The sequence below is a fragment of the Meriones unguiculatus genome, chromosome 14 (assembly GCF_030254825.1).
Source record: "Meriones unguiculatus strain TT.TT164.6M chromosome 14, Bangor_MerUng_6.1, whole genome shotgun sequence".
Lineage (NCBI taxonomy): Eukaryota > Metazoa > Chordata > Mammalia > Rodentia > Muridae > Meriones > Meriones unguiculatus.
In genome coordinates, this window is record NC_083361.1 from 12,615,085 (window position 1) to 12,637,243 (window position 22,159).

The following is a 22,159-nucleotide window of genomic DNA, read 5'->3' on the forward strand; positions in this document are numbered from 1 at the left end:
ATACTTATTTATGTAAACATTGATGACTTTTGTATAATTATCATAACTGTTAGAATAATGGTTTCATGTCTATAATAAAGATTATAATAGGACGATAAGAATCATCTAACCCTGGAGTGAGGCATAATATGAACTGGTTTCTAGAGTAAAAAACAATATGGTTTACCACTATATTCATGACTGCTGAGTCTTCTTTCCCTCTTGAACTTGAGAACACAGTGTTGAAGTTGACTGTCCTTGTAAATCTTGCAAGACACTCTTTTAGAACAAATTTGTTCTGTCGTTTGTAGTAATTTGGTGTTATGAAAATGTTACTCTCAGCATCGAGATATGTTTTCCAGTTTTCATTACTTGTGTGAAAACTGAAAACTTTGTGACAGACAGACAATCATCATCCTAAATTTATGGACCATATTCACCTTCAGTTTTATAAAGCATAGTATTCTATATTATACTGATTCTCTTTGGATTCTCCTTATTGTTGTTTATAGCTTTTATTTAGCAATCATACTTTGATCAAGCCTAGCCATTAGTACATGTAAGTCTCAACCTGAAATTAGTGATTCTTTTCTTTGTGTGTGTGTTCTTATGTTTGCATGTCTGCGTTCATATGCCTGCCAAAATCTGGTATATCTGTGTGTGGTCATGGCCCAATGGCTATTGTTCCACATACAATTTTTATCCTTCTTTTTAAATAGTGAAAGAATCTTTCTCTGGCATGGAACATTCTGTGTAGTCCACAGCTGGTGTCTGATCCCCAGAATTGGAATCTTCTGGTCCATGTCTCCTCATGAGTACAAGTGTGCACCAACACAACCAGATATTTAACGCAAACTCTAGAGATTGAACTCACATCCATATGCTCAGAATGCAAACAGTTTACTGATTGAACTATCTCCCTGTCCCAGTGTTAACTTAATTTATATAACAAATATTTTATCACATATTACTTTTTACGTTTTAAGGGTCATTGTTAAACAATTAATTCGCTTGAAATCACTATTGTGCCATGGAATGCAAAAAGTACATCTGGTAAATGATGAAAAGTGGTTCTATGTTGAACTCACAAAATCCTATTCTGACAAGGGTAGATTTTGTAGCATTTGATTATAATTTTAGTACTGCATTTTATATACTTTCAGAATGTTAAGATACAGTGGCAAATTATGGATCAATTTATGCAGAGACTGGGACTTTGAAAATGTTTCTTAGCATTGTTGAGCAGAGATTTTTGACTTGTTATATGAAGCCCATAGGTGTTCACATTTCTCAAGTCTCCCTAATACTCATAACTGTTATAAATTTTAAAAATCATATACCAAATATCCTCACACCTTTTCTTGGCAAAAAGAATGAAATGCTCTCTCTGAAAAAAAATATTTATGAAAATGATAGAAGGTACTCATAAAACCAAGATTACAAGTTCTGTTTACAGATTTTAAATTTAACTCCAGAAAGCATCTTTCCATAGGAAAACTTTAAGTTAGCCCTTGTCAAGGGGAACATGTGATTTTAGTTGATGTGATAAATATTACCACACTTAATGCTCCTCTAGAGAATTGTACATTCTCTGCAGACCCTAAAGACAAATTTTAGTCATTGGATCCTGTCAGAAATACTCTAGGTATTGCACATTATGACATCATGTCTTTCCTTGTACTAGTGCTTCATTACATTGCCATAATTCTTTACTAATTCTATGCTATGAAATATAAAATGGAAAAGCAAGAGGATATGAAAAGAAGCAATTAAGTTGATTTCTGGAGGAAGAACAAAGAGAAGGCTGGAGTACACTGGGACACAAAGTTCTTTGCAAGACTATTACATATCAAAGCAATGGTCCCTGAACATTTAATCCTAATCAGCATTCAGGACAATGAAAAAGTAACAGCTTCTTCAAAGAACTCTGTTACTTTGGAGCCACTCATAAATAACTCATAATTACTTTGGGTAATTAGCAGCTGGAGAAAATATGAGAATTATTTGATCCCAAGGCCAGCACTGTCATGGCCACTCCAGGTGAAATAAAGATTGTAGTTCTAAAGGGAAATGAGATCACAGAGACTGAAACCTTTATCTCAGCATTGAGATGCTTTTGACTCCAACAGTGCTGGCTCTCAGGATGTTAAGAGCTACATACTGAACCTAAGGCTCCTGATAGAGCAGGAGTTAAGCAAGCCTGGAGAACAGTTCCAACAATAAGGGAGATTTGGTAAGTGCTCAAATCTACAAAATGGATTCTGAGGTACAAACAGATCTAGAGCAAATTCATTCAATGTAGAGAAAGACTTTCAGGCTGTGATAAGAACAAATGAATAAAAAAGCAGTTTACTGATCTTGTACTAAACCCTCACACAGCTAACATTATCTACTAAAATCTTTGAGTACATATTATTATATACTGAATGTAGAAGGTTACAAATCACATTGATATGTGATTTCAAAAGCGATTAAGGATTATTATAGCCTCATTAATATTTTCCTCTAAACCTATTTTACATAAATATGCTTATTTATGTAAACTTTGATGAGGTTCTGTATAATTATCATAGCAGTTAGAACAATGGTTTCATGTTTATAAAAAAGATTTTAGGAGAATTATAAGAATCATCTAACCCTGGAGTGAAGCATAATATGAACTGGTTTCTAGAGTAAAGAACATTATGATTTACCACTGTATTCATGACTTAACCGTGTCTGTCCTAAAAGTTAGATTTGATGACTGATGACTCTTCTTTGCCTCTTGAACTTGAGAACACAGTGTTGAAGGGAAGTTGATTCTCATTGTGAATCTTGCATAATACTCTTCTGGAACAAATTTGTTCTATCTTTTGTTTTAATTTGGTGTAATGAAAATGTTACCCTCATCATTGAGGTATGTTTTCCAGTTTTCATTACTTGTGTGGAAACAGAAAACTTTGTGACAGACAGACAAGGAAACAACCATCAGCCTAAATTTATGGACCATATTCACCTTCAGTTTTATAAAGCATAGTATTCTATCCTATACTGATTCTCTTTGGATTCTCCTTATTGTTGTTTATAGCTTTTATTTAGGATGATACTTTTTACAAAATTTAAGAATCAGTTGCTTATTCTACTAGGTCAGGTATGAGAGCACCATCACTTTTTGTGTGTTCAGCAATCACAGAAAACCAGGAACTCCAAGATGGTGAGTTACATTGCTGCCCAGGATAGTGGACTTCCAAGTGCGCTCTGTATGATTGTAAATTATGGTGACATTTCTTGTAGCTGTTTCTTTAATGGAGCCTGAAAGATCATGAAGTTAAAATTTTACGAGCAAAAAAAAATAATAATAAATACAAAATTACAAAATATTTAGTAAATACCATGTAACTTTAAATCATTATTATAAAATCATCATTTATTTTCATGTTTGTTTCATGTTTGGCCTCCTGCTGTGGGTCTGTGGTTCCATGACAGCTACCTTAAAAAGATTCTGGTAGCCCTCATACACATTCAAGATATCTTTCTACAAACTCATTTTTTTCAGTGAAAATTTTTATTTACTTGTATATATTAATTTCAGGTGAGAATCTGAAGAAAAAAAATGAATTAGCACTAACATTCAACATAACATCAAATTTATATCTGAACCTTAGTGTCAGTAGGTTTTATGCTAGGTAATGAATATTTTATCATTTATTCATAGAAAAATATATAGATAGATATAATATTTTCAATATTTATGTTTAAACTTTAGATAGGAACTGTATTGAGAATGGATTTATTTCCTGGTGCAAATGTGGACAGAAGTATCTTCTTTTCTGATATGAATAATTATCAAAGTTTCTCCTAGAAATATACAACTTCATGTTCTTTCCATTTTTAGTGACTAGTCATTGCTTTACACAAGGTAATAATCTTGATTCTAATGATGACTATTCTAAGAAAGATATTACTATTGCCAAAATATATTATTTGAGGCAGGATCTGGCTATGTTGTGGACACTAGCTAATTTATCTTTTTTTTTCCTTTATTTTTAACCAAGTGGTTCTACCATAATGATATTCCGGCAACAAAATGTTGAATTCATCGTTTTTCTCAGAGAATTAATTGCTGGAGTATTTAAAGAATCGGGTGCTAAATGACAAAATGTGCTCAAGAACTTTGGCAATAGGAATAATGTTCTTATCACAAAGTACAGTTGGAATCCTGGGAAACATCTTTCTTCTTTCCCACTACCTAATTATTTACTATAAGGAACATACATTGAAGCCTACAGATTTAATCCTCACACATCTGATCACAGCCAACTCCTTGATAATGGTCTCTAAAGGTGTGCCCCACACAATGGCAGCTTTCGGGATGAAACAGTTCTTCAATGATTTTGTATGCAAACTTATTTTGTATATCGAAAGACTTGGCAGAAGCATGTCTATGGGCTCTCTCTGCATCTTGAGTGTCTACCAAGCCATCAGCATCAGCCCAATAGATTCCTGCTGGAAGAAACTTAAAGTCAAATCTTCAAACAACATTGGTCTGTTTATTTCCCTCTGCTGGGTCCTGTATATTACCCTAAATTTTATTTTCCCTGTGATTACGCATGTCACAAGGAGTCACAAAAATAAAACAGAAAAACGAGATGTTTTATATTGTTCCTCTTGGGGAAGTGAAAAAACTGTAGGATCACTGTACACAGCATTATTTGTAGGCCCTGAAGTCTTGATTTCTGTGCTCATCATCTGGTCCAGTGGCTCCATGATTGCCTTTCTATACAGACACAGGAAGCACACTCAACACATCCGGAGTACCCGTGTTTACCTCAGAAGATCCCCTGAGTCTAGAGCCACCCAGAGCATCCTGGTTCTGGTGTCTACTTTTGTAGCTTTTTATTCCCTATCCTCCATATTACAAGGTTTTGTTGCTGTTTTATATGAGCCTGGTTGGTGGTTGGTAAATATCACAGCTATCATTTCTATGTGTTTTCCCACTTTGGGTCCTTTGCTTGTGAGTCGTGACTTCCTTGTACTCAGATTCTGCTTATTCTGCATAAGTAATGTCAAAATCCAATAGCCGCTGGAAAGGTTTGTGGACTGTGTAGTTTTTGCACTTTATGTGTTTAGTTACTTTGGTCCATCCAGATGTCAACATGAATATGATGAGGGAAGCCCCTTATCTAAGTTAAGGTATTTGGATTATCTTTTTAAATTTATTTATTTATTTATTCATTTTACATATGAATTGAAGTCCCCTCAGGCCTCTCCTCTCAGTCCTACCCTATGTACCTCTCCCAGAACTTCATTTGCCTCCCCTACTCCTAAGAAAAGGGGAGCTTCCCCCTACCAACCCACACCAGGACATCAAACCACATCAAAGCTGAGCAAACCTTCTTTCCCTGTGGTGTGGCAAGGCAGCACTGCAAGAGCTTAGTGATTAAAAGGCAGACAACAGAGTCCTTGTCAGATATAGTCCCCACTTTCTTATTAGGAGACATACATGAAACCCTAGCTGCCCATCGGCTACATTTATGTAGGATAGCACGGTCCAGCCCATGCATGGTCCTTGGTTGCTGCTTCAGTCTCCATAAGCTCCTGTGAGTCCTAGTTGGTTGGCTCTGTTGGTCTTCTTGTGGAGCTTCTGTCCCTTCCAAGTCCTTCTCTCTTTAGCCCAATTGTCCACAAGACTCCCTAAACTTTGCTTAATGTTTGGCTGTGACCTCAGCATCTGTTTTGATCTGCTGCTTAGTGGAGCCTCTCAGAAGGCAGCTATACTAGGCTCCCATGTACAAGCTTATCAGAGTATTGTTAATAGTTCCAGGAGTTGGCTCTCTCTCATGGGCTGGATCTCAGGTTGGGACAAGCATTGATTGGGATATTCCCTTAATCTCTGTTCTGTCTGTATCCATGCACATCTTGTAGCCAGGATAAATTTTGAGTCAGAGGTTTTGTGGGTGGGTTGGTGATTCCCTCCCACAAGTAGATATCCCGTCTAGTAAGAGGATGTCCTCTTCTGTCTTCATGGCCCCTGCTACTAGGAGTCTCAGCTGGTGTCACCCCAATGTCCTCCCAAAAAACTTCTGTGTCATTGGTCTCCAGCTTGTCACAGAACTAAACCCTTTTATTTATACTCTAAGTGTCCTATTATTTTAGTCCATTTCTACTGAAGTGCTACAGGATAATTTTAATCTTTCAAAGATCTTTACATGTTTATAACTGTCTTTCCAAATAATAGATATATATCTAAAATCTTAGATAGTACTACAAAGTGGTACTTGCCTTTCTCTAAATTATAGTAAGTTTAAGCCTCTGGGCTAGGTTGTATTCTTGGTAGAACCAATTCCTCTGTATCCCAGTGCAGATTTCTGTTGTCCAGACAGTTGGAACACTGTTATAGTAAGTAAATGTGCTTTGACTCTTTTCTCTTGGAATAAAAAAGCATGCCATTTTTCTATTATTTTATAGCACCACAGGATTGACAGACTTTGGACATTTAAAGGAACAATGAGTTTTTAAAGAGAATTTGACCTTTTAAAATGTTGAAATTTTCAAAAACTGCTTGACTTTTAAAAGTTGGAAGCATTAAATTGTGATATTGATATCAATAGAAGATGTTGGAAAGAAATGTGAAAGTAAAGGTTTTTGCTTTAATATCACTGTGACTGAGTGTCATGTTGATATGGACCTAAATGTGTTGTTTTGTTTTCTTTTCTTTCTTAAATTTTTCCTTCACAATTTATTCATTATATGTCCCAATTAAAACCCCCACCCTCAATTTCCTCAGTCCCACACTCCCAACCTCTTTCCCTCATCCCATTCCCCTAGTCCACTGAAAGAAGTTCTCCACTATTTCCATGTGCCCATAGCTTATTAAGTCTCAAGAGGACTGCTTGGATCCTCTTCCTCCATGGCCGGGCAAGGCTGCATCACCAGGGGTGAGTGATCAGAGAGAAGTCAACTGATTTCATGATAGAGGAAGCCCCTGATCCCCTCACTCAGAGATCCACATGGAGACTAAGCTGCCAATAGGCCACATCTGAGCAGAAGGTCTAGGTCCTCTCTATGCATGGTCCTCTGTTGGTGCATCAGTCTCTGCAGGACACCCTGGACTCAGAACTTCTACTTTTGTTGTTCTCCTTGTGGGGTTCCTGTCCCCTCCATATCCCTCTAATCCCACCCTTCTCTTCCTCCATAAGACTTCCTGTGCTCTGCCCAAAGTTTTGCCCCGAGTCTCAGCATCTGCTTCAATCCCCTCTTGGGTGAATCCTTTCAGAAGACCCTCTATAGTAGACTCCCATCCTGTTTCCTCTCTTTCCCCGCTTCTGCTGTCTATCCTGTTTGCCATTGTGAATGAGATTTAAGCATCCTCCGTAGGGCCCTCCATGGTGTTTAGCTTCTATTAGGTCTGTAGATGGCTGTCCTATATTATATGGCTAATATGCTCTTCTTAGTGAGTATATTCCATGGCTGTCTTTCTATTTCTGGATTACCTCAGTCAGGATGATCTCTTCTAGTTCCATCTATTTGCTTGCAAATTGCATGATTTTCTTGTTTTAAATAGCTGAGTGGTATTCCATTGTGTAACGGTACCACACTTTCTTTATCCATTCCTCTGTTGAGGGACATATAGGTTGTTTCCAGATTCTGGCTATTACAAATAAAGCTGCTATGAACATAGTTGAGCAAATGTTTTTATTGAATGGTGGGGCATCTTTTGGAAACATGCCCAGGAATGGGATAGCTAGATTTTGAGGGATTACTACTCCCAATTTTCTGGGAAAGCTCCAGATTGATTTCCAAAGTGGCTGTACAAGTTTGTACTCCCACCAGCAATGAAGGAGGGTTCCCCTTTCTCCACATCCTCTCCAGCATGTGTTGTCACTTGAGTTTTTGATCTTAGCCATTCTGATGGGATGGAATCTCAGAGTTGTTTTGATTTGCATTTCGTTGATGACTAAAGATGTTGAGCATTTCTTTAAGGGTTCCTCTGCCATTCTATATTTCTCTGGTGAGAATTCTCTGCTTAGCTCTGTACTCCATTTTTAAAGTGGATTATTTGGTTTGTTGGTATCTAATTTCTTCAGTTCTTTATATATTCTGGATATTAGCCCTCTGTCAGATATAGGGTTGGTGAAGATCTTTTCCCAGTCTGCAGGCTGTAATTTTGTTCTACTGACAATGTGCTTTGTTTTACAGAAGCTTTTCAGTTTCACAAAGTCCAATTTATTAATTGTATATCTTAGAGCCTGAGCTGTTGGTCAAGTTGATATGGTGCCAATTGTGGGTTTGGTTGTGGGGTGTTTTTTTGCCTTGGTTTTATTGGCTTTACAAAAGACAGAGTCATCTTGGAAGAGGAAGCATAACCTGAGGAAATGATATCAGCACTTATTCTTAATTGATGGTTCTGTGGAATGGCACAGTATAATGTGGCCAGTGGCATCCCTGAGCAGCTGATCCTGAAGAATATAGAAAAGCAGACTAAGTAAAGCAGTGAGAACAAGCTGGTAATCAATAAATATTGACCATTATTCAGTTCTTGGGTACAGGTTCCTCATTTGAGATTATTTGTTAACTTTCCTTAAAACTGAAACTGTTTACAGCAAAACGTTAACACAATATAAGTACTATGCACTGTTTTATTCTTTCCAGGCCTAGGTTTGGAGCTTGTTTATAAGATATCAGGCAACTTTACTGGACGAGTCCCTGAAATTCACAACCTCAGCCTCAAGTAAATGCAGTGATTTAACCTTATCCTAATATGAGCTCTTTCATCTTAACTCTGAGGTTGCTTTGTATTACTTTTTTTGCATTTTTTCTTTTCTTTTTTCTTTTAATTTTTTTTCTTTTTTTAATTTTTATTAATTACAATGTATTCATTTTGTATTTCCCCTGTACCTCCCTCCTTCCTCCTCTTCCAATCCCACCCTCTCTCTTCCCCACCTGTGTCACTTTCCCAGTCCACTGAAAAAGGAGGTCCTCCTCCCTTTCCCTCTGATCTTAGTCTATCAGGTCTCATCAGGAGTGGCTGTATTGTCTTTTTCTGTGGTCTAGTAAGGCTTCCCCCACCTAGCGGGGAGGTGATCAAAGAGCAGGCCAATCAGTTCATGTCAGAGACAGTCCCTGTCCCCATTACTATAGAGGCCACGGAGAAAACTTTCTGAACAGAACACAAACATAACAGGCTCTAAGAGCAACAATCAATAAATAGGACCTCATGAAATGGAAAAGCTTCTGTAAAGCAAAGGACACTGTCATCAAAACAAAAGCACTGACTACAGATTGGGAAAGAATCTTTACCAACCCTCTATCTGACAGAGGACTAATATCCAGAATATATAAAGAACTCAAGAATTTAAACAGCAACAAATCAAGTAATCCAATTAAAAAATGGGGTATAGAGCTAAACAGAATTCTCAATAGAGGAATATCGAATGGCAGAGAAACAATTTTTTTTTGCATTTTTAACATTTTAAAATTTTATTAACTTCATTATTTAAAAAGAATTGCAAATAAAATAAACATCACACACACCACAATTAGGCAAATGCAAAGTCTCTACATCTCAATGAACTGTGCAGTTAGAACAGCTTTTGTGAAGCTGCAGAACTTCACATCAGATTTTACACTCTCTCTATCAGATGTGCTTTTATTCAGTTATCATAACATACCAGCAAACCTGAAAAATACATGACAGAATTAGAACTAGAGAAATAATAGTGTTATTTCCTCTTTTATAACCACTTGGTTGCATTTTTTAATATAATATTCTTTTTATTAATTACACTGTTTTACAGTTTGTATCCCAGCTCTTTGTATCCCTCCCTTGTACCCTTCTAATCCCACTCTCCCTTCCTCATCTCCTCCCATGTCTCTCACTAAGTCCACTGATAGTGGAGGTCCTCTTTCCCTTCTCTCTGACCCTAGCCTATGCTGAGAACCACAGCCAAACTTTGGGCAGAGTGCAGGAAATCTTATGAAAGAAGAGGGAGACAGAAAGATGTGGAGGGGACAGGAGCTCCATAAGGAGAGCAACAGAACCAAAATATCTGATGTGTGTTTTTTAAACCTTATTTATTTATTCACTTTACATCCCAATTGTTGCCCTCTCCCTCTTTTCATCCTTGTCGCACCCTATTTCCCTCTTCCCTATATCCCCCTCCCCACTTCCTCCCAAAAGGGGAGCTCCCCAGCCCAGAACATCAGGCCATATCAGGATGAGTGCATCCTCTACCACACTGTTCTGGACAGGCACCTTCACCAGGGGGAAGTAACTGAAAAGCATGCGGAGATCACAAAACTTGTCAGAGACAGCCCTTACTCCCCATGCTAGGGAGCCACATGAAGGCCAAGCTGCCCATTGTGTACATATGTGTAGGGGGTCTAGGTACAGTGCATACATGGTCGTTGGTTGGTGTTTTGGTCTCCACAGACCCCACCCAGTGCCCACTGTAACCAATATCTTTGCTACTGATAAAAAAAAAACTGTAGCTAATTGACATACTACAAGCTACCAAACAAAAAGGAATTCTTCATTAAGTAGTCAAAGTCATACCCAGAAAGAATTTTCAATAACTTCTCTGGGAGCTACTTTAAACATACAGCTCTCAAGTTATATCTAGTAATGTATAAGTATGTTCGTATACAATAAAAGTTATTGAAAAAGAAGAAGCCATTAATTTAGGGTAATAAGGATAGGGGCAGTGTGTAGCTGACTTAAGAAGGAGAAAAGCTTCAGTAAAAAGGGTAAAATATGGATGAAGAGGAGTTAAAGAAAGCCATCAGCAGTATGTACAAAAAAATGTATGGAGCAAGAAAAAGAGAGGTAAATAAAAACAAAAAAGATGTTCTAGGTAGTGAAATGTTTAAGTGCTCCATATCAAATTCTCTATGAAAAAAATCAATGTGCAAAAGGAAGTTAAAAGAGAAGAACATTGGGGTCTATCAGATAGTAATACCATTGGATCACATTCAAGCTGGGAATGATTCCAATTAATTTGTAAAGACGATGAAGCATCGCTCAAAAGCTGGGTGTGGAGAAAAGGGATCACTGGTAGTATAAACAGAACAAAGGAAGCCAACCATCTCTTGGGAGTTTCGCACAGAATTGAATACTGTTGAATGCTATTATAAAGATTAATACTATTAAAAGTATTAATAGTACTATTAATACTATTAATCTTTATGGTAAACAAATTGTAGCATTTAGTTTTGCTTGAACTAGGCTAAGCTGGTTTGCAATTTAAAACTTGGATAGACAGATGTCAATTGTCCTGTACTCTACAGCCCTGAGAAGGACCTATCATCGACACATTATTGCCTATAAGAGTGACTCTCATTGGAGTATTCTAGTTGCTTTGATCATTTCACCGAACCTAGAGAACCTCCACTTCAGCTTCAAAGTACAGCAATATGGCTGCTAGTAAAGTTACAACATTCCCTTCTGGAGGTTCTGCTCTGGCACAAGTGCCACAGCCCATAGCACATTGAGAAACTTACCTTAAATTACAGCCACATTATTTTCAGCACGACATGGAACCTTTTCCAAAATAGATCATATAGTGGGCCACAAAGCAAGCCTCAACAGATACAAAAGGATTGAAATAATCCCTTGTATACTATCTGACCACCATGGACTAAAGCTGGACCTCAACAACAACAGAAACAACAAAAAGCCGACACGCACATGGAAACTGAACAACTTACTACTCAATAACAGCTGGGTTAAGGAAGAAATAAAGAAAGAAATTAAAGACTTCCTAGAATTCAATGAAAAGGAAGGCACAACATACCCAAATTTATGGGACACATTGAAAGCAGTGCTCAGAGGAAAATTTATAGCACTAAGTGCCTGCAAGAAGAAATTCGTAACATCACATACAAACAACTTAATGGCCCAACTGAAAACCCTAGACAAAAAAGAAGCAGATAAACTCAAGAGGAGCAGACGGCTGGAAATAATCAAACTAAGGGCTGAAATCAATCAACTAGAAACAAATAAAACTATCCAAAGAATCAATGAAACAAAAAGCTGGTTCTTTGAGAAAATCAACAAGATAGACAAACCCTTAGCCAAACTAACTAAAAAGCAGAGAGAAACTATCCAGATCAGCAAAATCAGAAATGAAAATGGGGACATAACCACAGACACTGAGGAAATCCAAACAATTATTAGGTCATACTACAAAAGCCTATATGCCACAAAATTTGAGAATCTAAATGAAATGGATAATTTTCTTGAAAGATTCCATCTACCAAAACTAAGTCAAGATCAGGTAGAAAGACTGAATAGCCCTATATCTCCCAAGGAAATCGAAGCAGTCATTAACAGTCTCCCCTCCAAAAAAAGCCCTGGACCAGATGGCTTCAGCGCAGAATTCTACAAGACCTTCAAAGAAGTGCTAACTCCAATTCTCCTCAAGCTATTCCACAAAATAGAAACAGAAGGAACACTACCAAACTCATTCTATGAAGCTACAGTCACCTTAATACCTAAACCACACAAAGACCCAACAAAAAAAGAGAACTTCAGGCCTATCTCTCTTATGAACATTGACGCAAAAATACTCAATAAAATACTTGCAAACCGAATCCAAGAACACATCAAAGATATCATCTACCATGACCAAGTCGGCTTCATCCCAGGCATGCAAGGGTGGTTCAACATATGGAAATCCATCAATGTAATCCACTACATAAACAAACTGAAGGAGAAAAACCACATGATCATCTGCTTAGATGCCGAAAAAGCATTTGACAAAGTCCAACACCCATTCATGTTTAAAGTCTTGGAGAGATCAGGGATACAAGGCACATACCTAAACATAGTAAAGGCAATATATAGCAAGCCTATAGTTAACATCAAACTCAATGGAGAGAAACTTAAATCAATCCCACTGAAATCAGGGACAAGACAAGGCTGTCCATTGTCCCCATATCTCTTCAACATAGTACTTGAAGTCCTAGCCAGAGCAATAAGACAACTAAAGGAGATCAAGGGAATACAAATCGGAAAGGAAGAGGTCAAAGTGTCACTATTTGCAGATGATATGATAGTATACATGAGCGACCCCAAAAATTCAACCAGAGAACTCCTTCAGCTGATAAACACCTTCAGCAAAGTGGCAGGATACAAAATCAACTCAAAAAAATCAGAAGCCCTCCTATATACCAAAGACAAAAAGGCTGAGAAAGAAATTAGGGAAACAACACCCTTCACAATAGCCACTAATAACATAAAGTACCATGGTGTGACTCTAACCAAGCAAGTGAAAGACCTGTTTGAGAAAAACTTCAAGTCTCTGAAGAAAGAAATCGAAGAAGATATCAGAAGATGGAAAGATCTCCCATGCTCATGGATTGGTAGGATTAACATTGTGAAAATGGCCATACTGCCAAAAGCAATATACAGATTCAATGCAATTCCCATCAAAATACCAACTCAATTCTTTACAGACCTTGAAAAAAAGATTCTCAGCTTCATATGGAGAAACAAAAAACCCAGAATCTCCAAAACGATCCTGTACGACAACAGATCATCTGGAGGTATCTCCATTCCTGATCTCAAGCTGTGCTACAGGGCAACAGTAATAAAAACTGCATGGTATTGGCATAGAAACAGAAAGGCGGATCAATGGAACTGCATAGAAGACCCAGAAATAAATCCACACACCTATGAATACTCGATATTCGACAAAGAAGCCAATTCCATTCAATGGAAAAAAGACAGCATCTTCAACAAATGGTGCTGGACCAACTGGATGTCTACATGCAGAAAAATGAAAATAGATCCATATTTATCACCCTGCACAAAACTAAAGTCAAAGTGGATCAAGGACCTCAACATAAAACCAGATACCCTAAATCAATTGGAAAAAAAAGTGGGGAACAGCCTAGAACTCATTGGCACAGGAGACAACTTCCTGAACAGAACACCAACAGCACAGGCTCTAAGAGCAACAATCAATAAATGGGACCTCATGAAACTGAAAAGTTTCTGTAAAGCAAAGGATACCGTCATCAAAACAAAACGACTGCCTTCAGATTGGGAAAGAATCTTCACTAACCCTTTATCTGACAGAGGATTAATATCCAGTATATGCAAAGAACTAAAGAAGCTGAAAAGCAACAAACCAAGTAATCCAATCAAAAAATGGGGAACAGAGCTAAACAGAGAATTCTCGACAGAGGAATATCGAATGGCAGAAAAACACTTAAAGAAATGCTCATCCTCATTAGCCATCAAGGAAATGCAAATCAAAACGACCCTGAGATATCACCTTATACCCATCAGAATGGCCAAGATGAAAAACTCAAGCGATAACACATGCTGGAAAGGTTGTGGAGAAAGGGGAACCCTCCTCCACTGCTGGTGGGAATGTAAACTGGTACAACCACTCTGGAAAGCTATCTGGCGCTTTCTAAGACAAATAGGAATAGTGCTTCCTCCAGACCCAGCTATACCATTGCTAGGTATATACCCAAAGTTTGTTCAAGTACACAAAAAGGACACTTGCTCAACCATGTTTATAGCAGCTCTATTTGTAATAGCCAGAACCTGGAAACAACCCAGATGTCCATCAATGGACATCTGGGTACAGAAATTGTGGTATTTTTATACAATGGAATACTACTCAGCAATCAAAAAGGAGGAAATCATGAAATTTGCAGGCAAATGGTGGGATCTAGAAAAGATCATTCTGAGTGAAATATCCCAGAAGGAGAAAGACAAACATGGGATATACTCACTTATATAGACCTATAAGATATGATAAACATAATGAAATCTACACACCTAAAAAAGATAATCAATTGAGCGGACATGGGGTAAGATGATCAATCCTCGTTTAGAAAGACAGATGGGATGTGCATTGAACGTATGACAGGAGTCTACTGAGCGCATCTGAAAGACTCTAACTAGCAGTGTTTTCAAAGCAAAGACTCATGACCAAACCTTTGGCAGAGTACAGGGAATCATAAGAAAGTAGGGGAGTTAGTCTGATGGGGAAAGGATAGGAGCTCCACAAGGACCAAATATATCTGGGCACAGGGTCTTTTCTGAGACTGACATTCAACCAAGGACCATGTACGGATATAACCTAGAACCTCCACTCAGATGTAGCCTGTGGTAGCTCAGTAACCAATTGGTTTCCCAAAGTGAGGGGAACAGGGACTATTTCTAACAGGAACTCAATGACTGGCTCTTTGGTCTCCCCACCCCCGAAGGGAGGAGCAGTCCTGTTAGGCCACAGAGGAGGGCTTTGCAGCCAGTCCTGAAGATACCTGATAAAACAGGATCAGATGAATGGGGAGGAGGTCCCCCCTATCAATGGACTTGGAAAAGGGCACGGTGGAGATGAGGGAGGGAGGGAGGGACTGAGAGGGAATGAGCGATCGGGACATGGCTAGGATACAGAGTTAATAAAATGTAACTGATAAAAAAAAAAGAAAAAAAAATTACAGCCACCCAATGACTTGACTGTCTGGATGCAGTCGTGGAAGTTTGCTAAATGGCATGAATGAGAGAAGAGCATCTCTTCCAAAATGTTCTGCTCAACTGAGAAGATTGCCTTGTACTAAGTTTGTGATTGGGTTTTATATAAGGCTTGTGACTGGTCCATATATAATAGTGACATATGAATATGGAGGCAGCATATATGTAAGGCTGTGATGGCTGTAATTACCATCTGTGTATAGTTGGCTATATGTAAATTGTACCTTATGAGTAATCTCTTGATGTTGCTTACCCCAATAAGTTTTTTTCTAAGCATTATCTGTCCATCTATCCTGTTTTTCATGGGAAGAACAGATTGAGACAGCTGCCTATAAAGCAATGGGAAACTTTGAAAATATGTTTTCTTTTTATCAAACTCACTGGCCATTTACTACAAAGGAGTTCCTGACACATTATTAGGTTTTGGATTGAAACAGGTCCTCGGTGATGTTTTCTGTGGAAATTTCTTTGGTATGGTGATTGGCTTATTTGTATGAGGTTTTCTGGTAGAACTGTGAGTCAAGCATATGCAGGGCTTTGATAGATATAATTGTGAATTATGTATACCAGATTTTGTTTCTTAAATGCCAGATGAGAAACCTGTTCTACATGTTTTTTTTTTCAATAATCTGAAAGCCTGCTCTTTCATTTCTGCTGAGTCTCAATCTTCCATATTATAATATTATACAGAATAAAGAATGTTAAATTTTAATTTTAAGTTTTTTAATAACTTTACAGCCTAGTTCCATCCCCTTCCTTCCTTTCTTCCTAGTCCCACCTTCCCTCTAATCCACCCTCTCTTTCTTCTCAGAGAAGGTGAGGCCCCTAAGGGGTAACAACTCAACCTGGCACCTCAACTCACCAAAGAACTAAGCATATACTATCCCACTGACGACAGACAGTGTAGCTCAGGTAGGAGAAAAAGATCCAGAAAAAGGCAACAGAGTCAGAGACAACCCCTACACCCATTATTAGCGAACAAACATGTTGACCAAGCTGCACATTTGGTACATATCTGTAGAGGTTCTAGGTCTAGCCGATGCATGCTCCTTGCTTGGTAGTTCAGTCTCTGTATGCCCCCATGGACTCTCTAGGTATTCTTGTGTCCTTAACCTCTCAGGTTCCCTCTATCCCTTTTCCCACTCTTCCACAAAAGACCCCGAGCTCAGCTTATAATTTTGGCTGTGGGTCTCTGCATCTGTTTCCATCAGCTGATGAATGAAGCATCTCAGAAGACAGTTATGCTAGGCTCTTGTCTGCAAGCATAGCAGAGTATCATTAACAGTGAAAGAGGCTGCCTCTCTCCCACTGGGTGGCTCTCAAGTTGGGGTAGTCATTGATTTGCCATTCCCTGAATCTTTGCTCCATCCTAATCTCTTGCATTGTAATCTTGTACTTTATAGCTACTATCCACTTCTTGTAGGCAAGACAAACATTGGGTCGAAGAAGTTCTGGGTGGGTTGGTGTCCCCCTCCCTCTACTGGGAGTCCCCCCTGGATAGAGGAGGTGGCAACTTCAGGTTCCTTAATGCCTTCTGCTAGGGTGACACCAATAGACTCCCAGACACCTCCCCTGTCCCAGAGATGTCTCTCCCATTTCATTCTCTCCATATCAACACTCCCCTCTTCCTATACCATTACTGTTACTCTCCCAAACCCATCTTCTCCCCAGTTCATTCCATCTATCTACTTCAGATGTCTACTTTATTTCCTCTTCAGATTGAGAGTCAAGCATTCTGCCTTGGGCCGTCCTTGGCTTCTTTGAATTTGTGAATTATAGCATTGTAATCTTGTGCTTTTTGGCCATTATCCACTTATAAGTGATTATATATCATACATGTCTTTCTTGGTCTAGGTTACTTCACTCAGGATGATCTTTTCCATTTCCATCCACTTGCCTAAAAATTGCATAATGACTTTGTTTTTAACAACTGGGTAGTATTCCATTGTGCAAATGTAACACATTTTCTTCATCCATTCTTTTGTTGAGGGAGAGCTAGGTTGTTGCCAGATTCTGTCTATTATGAATAAAGCTGCTATGAACATAGTTGAGCAAGTGTTCTTGTGGTATGCTGAAGCATCCTTTAGGTATATGCCCAGGAGTGAAATATCTAGGTCTTATAGTAGGTATATTTCAAATTTCTGAGTAAACTTCAGATTAATTTCCATAGTATTTGTGTAAGTTTGCACTCCCGCCAGCAATGGAGGAGAGGTCCTCTTGCTCCACATACTGTCCAACATATGCTGTCATTTGAGATTTTGCTCTTAGCCATTCTTAGCCATTCTGATGGATGTAAGATGAAATCTCAGAGCCTTTTTGTTTCTCTGATGACTAAGGACATCAAAAGGTTCCTGAAGTGTTTCTCAGCCATTTGAGATTCCTCTATTAAAAATTCTCTGTTGAACTTCTGTAAAGCAAAGTACACTGTCATCAGAACAAAATGACAACCTACAGATTTGGAAAGGATCTTCATCAACCCTATATCTGACAGAGGAATAATATCCAGAATATATAAAGAACCCAAAAAAGTTAAACACCAACAAACCAAGTAAACCAATTAAAATATGGGGTGCAGCGCTAAACTGAGAATTTTCAACAGAGGAATATTGAATGACAAAGAAACACTTAAAGAAATGTTCAACATCCTTAGTCATCTGGGAAACGCAAAGCAAAGACTCTGTTCTGTTCAGAAAGTTGTCTCCTGTGCCAATGAATTTAAAGCTATTCCTCACTTTCTCTTCTTTTAGATTTAGTTCATCCAGTTCTATGCTGAGGTCTATAATCCACTTAGACTTGAGTTTTGTGAAGGGTGATAAATGTGCATCTATTTTCATTCTTCTACATGCAGACATCCAGTTACACTAGCACCATTTGTTGAAGATTCTTTCTTTTTTCCATTGTATGATTTTGACAAAGAATGTCAAAATTCAGGTATCCATAGAGGTATGAGTTTATTTCTGGGTCTTTGAATTGATTCTATTGATCAACTAGTCTGTTTTTACACCTATGCCATGTGGTTTTATTACTATTGCTCTGTAGTACAGCTTGAAATCAAGAATGGTGATACTTCCAGAAGTTCTTTTATTGTACGCAACTGTTTAAGCCTTTCTGGGTTTCATATTTTTCCATATGAAGTTGAGGGTTGCTCTTTCAAAGTCTGTAAAGAATTACATTAATATTTTAATGGGAATTGCATTGAATCTGTAGATTGCTTTTGGAAGGATGGCCATTTTTACTTTGTTAATCCTAAGCATGAGAGATCATCTGACATCTTCAGTTTTTTTCTTCAAAGACGAAGTTTTTTGGTTTTTTTTTTTTATTGTTTGTTATTATTAGTTACATTTTATTAACTCTGTATCCCAGCTGTATCCCACTCCCTTATTCTCTCCCAATCACACCCTCCCACCCTCAGCTTTTCCCTGCCACTTTCCAAGTCCAGGGATTGGGGAGGTCCTCCTCCCTTTTCGTCTTGCCCTGTTTTATCAGGTATCTTCAGGGCTGGCTGCAAAGTCTTCCTCTGTAGCCTACCCGAACTGCTCCTCCCTTGGGGGGTGGGGAGTCAAAGAGCCTGCCATTGAGTTCCTGTCAGAGAAGACTTGAAGTTTTGTCCTACAAGCCTTTCACTTACTTGGTTAGAATTAAACCAATATATTTTGTATTCTTTATGGCTATTGTAAAGGGTATTGTTTCTCTAATTTCTTTCACACCTCATTTTTCATTTGTAGAAAAGAGAGCTACCAATTATTTTCAGTTAATTTTCTATGCAGCCATTTTCATGAGGATGTTTATCAGCTGTATGAATTCTCTGGTAGAATTTTGGAGGTCACTTACATGTACTATAATATCATCTGAAAATGGTGATATTTTGGCTTCTTCCTTTCCAGTTTTTATCCCCTAATCTCCTTTAAAGGTATTATTGCTCTAGCTAGAATTTAAAGTAGTATATTAAATAAATACAAAGAGAGTGGGCATTCTTGTCTTCTCCCTGATATTAGTGGAATTGCTTTAAGTTTCTCTCCATTTAATCTGTTGTTGATATTGCCTTTATTGTGCTTAGGTATGTGTCTTGTATTCGTGATCTCACCAATACTTTTTACATGAAGGAGTGCTGGATTTTGTCAAAGAATTCCTTAGCAATTGATTAGATAATCATGTGGGGTTTTTTCAGTTTGTTTATATAGTGGATTATATTGATGGATTATCATATGTCATATCCATACCTGCATCCCTGAATTGAAACCTACTTGACCTTGGTGAATGGTTTGTTTGTTTTTTTAATGTGTTTTTGGACTCAGTCTGCAAGAATTTTTTCATCAGTGTTCAAAAGAGAGATTGGTCTGAAATTCTTTTTCTCTGTTGAGTCCTTTTCAGGTTTAGGTATCAAGGTTGCTGTAGACTGACAGCTGGAAACTCATAGGAGTTTTGCAATGTTCTTTCTGTTTCTATTTTGTGGAAGAGTTTGGGGAATATTGGTCTTAACTATCTTTAAAAACCTGACAGAATTCCTCACTAAAAACATACAACCCAGGTATTCCTTATGGTGGGAAGAGTTCGAAAACTTTAATGACTACCTCTGTATCATTAGAGGTTACATGTTTATTTAAATTGTTTCTTGATTTAAAGTTGGTAGATGGTATTTTTCAAGAAAATCATCTGTTTTGTTTAGATTATCTACTTTTGTGGATTACAGGTTTTTGAAGTAAGACCTAATGATTCCTTGGATTTCCTCAGTGTCTGTTTTTATGTCTACCTTAACATTTCTAATTTTGTTAATTTGGACACCGTCTTTCTGCCTTCTGCTCAGTATTTGTGACTATTTGGTCAATTTTTATGTAAATAGTGTCTATATATGCTCTTAACCATAAATATAACAAGACAAAGTGGGTTATACAAAAGCATATAAAATTTAGATACTCAAGCCACAGCAGCAGAAACATTATAGTAAATATTCTAGGGACATCCACAGAACTGACTCTATGGAAGAGAAAAGATGATCAAAACACAAGTTTGCAATAATATATAACCTGAACAACCCAAGAGAGTAGTTAGGGGTGAAGACCCAGATTCTGCCTGCCATGACAATCTCATAACTAATAGAACAGTACCTATAATGAGTTCTGACCTTTTATGTTTTTAAAATCCCCACACCCAGCAGCATGGACTTGGTACATTCAGAACATGAGTCTGAAGATGTGAAATTTGATGCTGAAATTGTGTCATTAAGACAAGGGATTTTTTGAGAGATAGCAGTAAAGAAGGAGGAAGAAAAATAGGAACAGAAGAAGGAAGTGAGCTTGGGAGGATTGTGTGTGAGTTAGAAGTTTAGAAGAGGCCAGGATAGTTGTCATAGGCTGCTGTAGAAATTGGGGTCCAGGGGGAGGCATTAAAAAGGATTTTAACATGCCTAAATTGGAGCACCATAGTATTTTATGCTGTTTGCTCAAACAATCAGATTCAAATGGTTGAGTTATTTCAGCTGAAGGCTAATACAGGAAAAGGAGAAAGCGAATAAATACATCAACAATAGAAATGGCTGGATGTGGTGAACAAAGACGCCACTCTGAAAGTTTACAAGGTCAAGGATGCAGGATAGATTTGAAGGGTGTTATAGGTAAAGACATATAATCTTCTACAAATACGGCTGTGTTCAGAATTTCTGTCATTGCTGAGGTGGTTTTTCTAGCTTTCCTTATACATTTAAATATCTCCATTTTAGGCAAATCTGCACACATAGAGGAAAATAGTTTCTATTACAGTTGATGATGTCATAATTTTTTCTTACTGACACTTTATTAACTACCCATGAATTCCTGATTGACTCTGCTCTTCTCAGTGCTCTGGCATGGGACAGCACTATGATCTGAAAATTTATGACTGATTTTGTATAAAGGACCCCAGGGAAGGCTGGAATCTAACTAAACTTACAGACAGTTTAGCAAGCCTATCACACAATTAATTCTGATGGTTCCATTAATTCCGATTTTTTCATCCTTCAATGACCATGAAATGATAAGTGTCTCCCCAAACATGCTGTGTCCCTGGAGACTCACAAAATCACCAAATAGGCTTTGGTGATTAGCAACAGGAATAATAGTCTCAAGCCTGTGCTTGGCTCCCAAAGCAAATGCTGTCACTGCAAGAGGAGCTGAGATAAAGATCTTGAATCTACGGGAGGTGAGGTAACAGAGCTATGAACCTTTATTTCCAGACTATTCCCCTTCCCTTTTCCACAGTTGGCTGTCATGTAGGGAACTGCACATAGAGCTCAACATTCTCCATAAGGAAGGAGCCAGGTGAAGACTTTTTCAAACTTGATGGAAGAGCAACAAAAAATGTAAGGCCTTATTAGTGCTTAAATCTGGACAGTGACCACACCACAGGTTTTCTTCATTTAAATTTACATAATACAAAAGAATATACCTACTTGTGTCTTGTATTTAAATGCCATTGAAAATTCTTTTGGCTGAGTGTGACTAAACATCAGGATTCACAAATACAAGCCTTATAGTCCAGTGCTAATGATTTTAATTCTTTGGGCTCTGTTTGTTTGTGAATGGGTAACTGGAGCCAGTTACACCATGAGTTCAGGTGCAGTCTCCCTTTTATGGAGCTTATGGAGTTCAAGGACAACTTCAGTTGGTCTTCCTTACATAAGTTAAGTTCAATTTTGTTTCTCTTTCACACAGGATTTCTCACTTTCCTGAAACG

At 37.9% G+C, this 22,159-nt stretch overlaps 1 protein-coding gene across 1 annotated transcript; it reads left to right on the forward strand.

Moving 5' to 3' along the window:
- Window positions 1-4,117: 4,117 nt before the first annotated feature.
- LOC132647017 (vomeronasal type-1 receptor 4-like) lies at window positions 4,118-13,706 on the forward strand (the record flags this gene model as incomplete). Its single annotated transcript, XM_060366250.1, has 3 exons — window positions 4,118-4,972; window positions 6,342-6,351; window positions 13,684-13,706. Coding segments are annotated over exons 1-3 (888 nt in total), but the record flags the coding sequence as incomplete, so codon positions are not given.
- Window positions 13,707-22,159: the final 8,453 nt, after the last annotated feature.